General features: G+C 36.4%; 1 protein-coding gene across 1 annotated transcript in view; it reads right to left on the bottom strand.

Annotated features, from left to right (window-relative positions):
* The window catches only part of LOC101855091 (protein unc-13 homolog A), a gene marked incomplete at its 3' end in the record, with an annotated part of 96500 nt that overhangs the window by 49233 nt on the left and 44767 nt on the right, over positions 1-2500 (bottom strand). Inside the window, 1 exon segment of the mRNA XM_013080350.2 lies at positions 1441-1470. Coding sequence (XP_012935804.1) covers positions 1441-1470 — 30 coding nt within the window.

Here is a 2500-nt window from a genome sequence, read left to right on the forward strand (position 1 = left end):
AGAGGGAGAGAGAGAGAGAGAGAGCTCCGGAGGAACGAATCCTTCCTTAGATCCGAATCGATAGCATCTCTCTGAACTCGTCTCTACTTTCACGTCAAAGCAAATATGACGTAACATACACCTGAAGCAGGACGCCAGAATTCCTAAGCCCTCCCCCCCCCTCTTCTTCCAACAATATTCATATCAAATACATGCAATATAAGGCAGAGGTTAATACTTTGTATGTGGCCAATATCAGTTCATCTTTTTAAAAAATTCAATATTTACATGGTGTATACTTATTTAATAGATGACACCTATTATTGGTCACTCGCATGCTTTATTATTTTTTAAAAGTGTTTAACGGTGCACTGAACTGCTTAATGTCATATGAGCGCGCGAGACACATTAACATTTTCAGTTGGCAGGAAAATTTAAATTTTGCCTGTGAGGTGGCCAAAGCCTACTCTTATCGATTTCAGACCACAAGGGATCTTCCAACCAAAAGATCAGGGGTATGGTTGAAAGACAGCAGTAAGAAGGAGCCAAGTAGTAGCAGTAGAAAGGCAGCAAAAAGAGTCCGGAGCCCAGCAGAGGGGGCAAAAGAGGTGTGGGAGCAGGAGCAGAAAGTAGAGACGAAAGCAGACGACAGAACATTGCTAGAGAGCAGGATAGGAGGTGAAAGGAGACAATTTTAGAGAAGAAATTGTTTTCGTTGCTACCCGGATTCGAACCTGGGACTTTATAGAGGCCAATTCCTTAACCTCTAGACCACGAGGGCCCCCAATCACATGCTTCGAAAGGTACTGAAACAACACTTTAAATACAGGCTTAAACTTTTGCACTTTAACTTCACTAATACGAGAATGACATATCTGTGATATAAAAGGTTCACCCTGTGATCAATCCATATCAACATGAAAGTAATAAAGCATTTTTAAAAATATATTTCATCTCTCACATAACTATCTATCAGAGTACCACGCAATTATAAAGTCCTAGACATGACTATGACTTTAGTTCTGTAAATATTATTTAATATTTTGCAAGAATTTAAGGTTTCAAACAAATGTACTCAGAATGACCGACAGAGGGACTGAAGGACGCATCTTCTCATTCTGTAATTTATGGTAATACACTGGTGCTTCAATTATTTCGGTATAAGCCTCTCGGTTTAAGATCTCGTTTTCTTCTTTTGTACCTGGCAAAACATAAACAGTACGCACACCCCAGCTGGCTTTTATTTATAATAAAATGTAATTGTAAGACTTATATCTATTTCAAAAATGATTCTGCGTACATGCATCATGTGTCAATAAAGTGACTCTACTGACTAAAACTTTCTAGTGCTATTATTATAACAGGCCCTATAATAAAGAGAAAGACAGGAAATCAATTGAATTACTGTTTGTTTATAAAAAAGTAAAGAGACAATATATTATATTACACTTTACCACTTACCTTCATTTCCAAGTAATTGAGCTTTTTTCACTGTGAAAAAAGAAAAACAAAAAGGAAACCATTAATTTACAGCAGTACTACATGTTTCGTAAAAGCAATTTTAATGTAAGAGCTAAAAGTGTGCAAAATCATCTTAGAACACACATAAAATGAAAATGAGCATGCTTCTGCTAATCAATAAATATTAATGCACCACACACTGACAATTAGAGGCATAAGACAGAAAAGAAAAAAATACCTTTGGAGCAGAAAAAAAAAATACCACAGCATGATATTCAGAGTCTCAAAACACTCACAAAGAAGAGATATTGAACAGAAAGTAATATATGACAAGACAAAAAAAAAAACATGACATTGTTATCAGACCACAACCCCACCCTCAACCAAACAAAAAAATTCATAAAACCGCACACTGATCATAATAACTCAGTATTGTTTCCTATAATCTGGTTATGACAATTATGCTGATTTGGTCATTGACATTGTCAGTGAGTGGTATTATTTTATGTTTGTGGGATTTCCAAGGGTGAAAAGAGACTCTCAACACTTGCCTTTTTGAGAACTGGTATTGGCCCTGCTATTTGATACACCAAGAATTCTCAGTTTTAGAAAGAGTTTTACGGCACTTGCAACACAATAAGGTACGTGCCGAAGATTAGAGGTGTTACAAAGGAGTAACAAACACAAAAAAGGAGGAGAGATTTAAGACGATAGATGTTTGATAGGAAAGAAGAGGCAAACCACACCAGAGCACCTGCCAACCACCCACCAAAAATTCTCCTGAGAATTAAAAATGCTGAAATCAAGAATGAAGACATCAAGCTTTCCATACCAACAGGCAGAAATGATGCTTTTAAACACTTAAAACAAAACAAACTCTTTTCTGCCAGAACTGGTCTCAATGGCCATAGGAGAAGCCACAGTTCATCCTAATCCTTTTTTATTTTCTATTTTGAAATATTCTCCTCAACAGATGCATTCACCATCGTTAGCCTGATGGATTAACTTTTATTGTAAAACAATGAAAATATAAAAGTACTTCTATGAGGGTCACCATAGT

This window comes from Aplysia californica, unplaced genomic scaffold (assembly GCF_000002075.1).
Source record: "Aplysia californica isolate F4 #8 unplaced genomic scaffold, AplCal3.0 scaffold00082, whole genome shotgun sequence".
Taxonomy (NCBI): Eukaryota; Metazoa; Mollusca; class Gastropoda; order Aplysiida; family Aplysiidae; genus Aplysia; species Aplysia californica.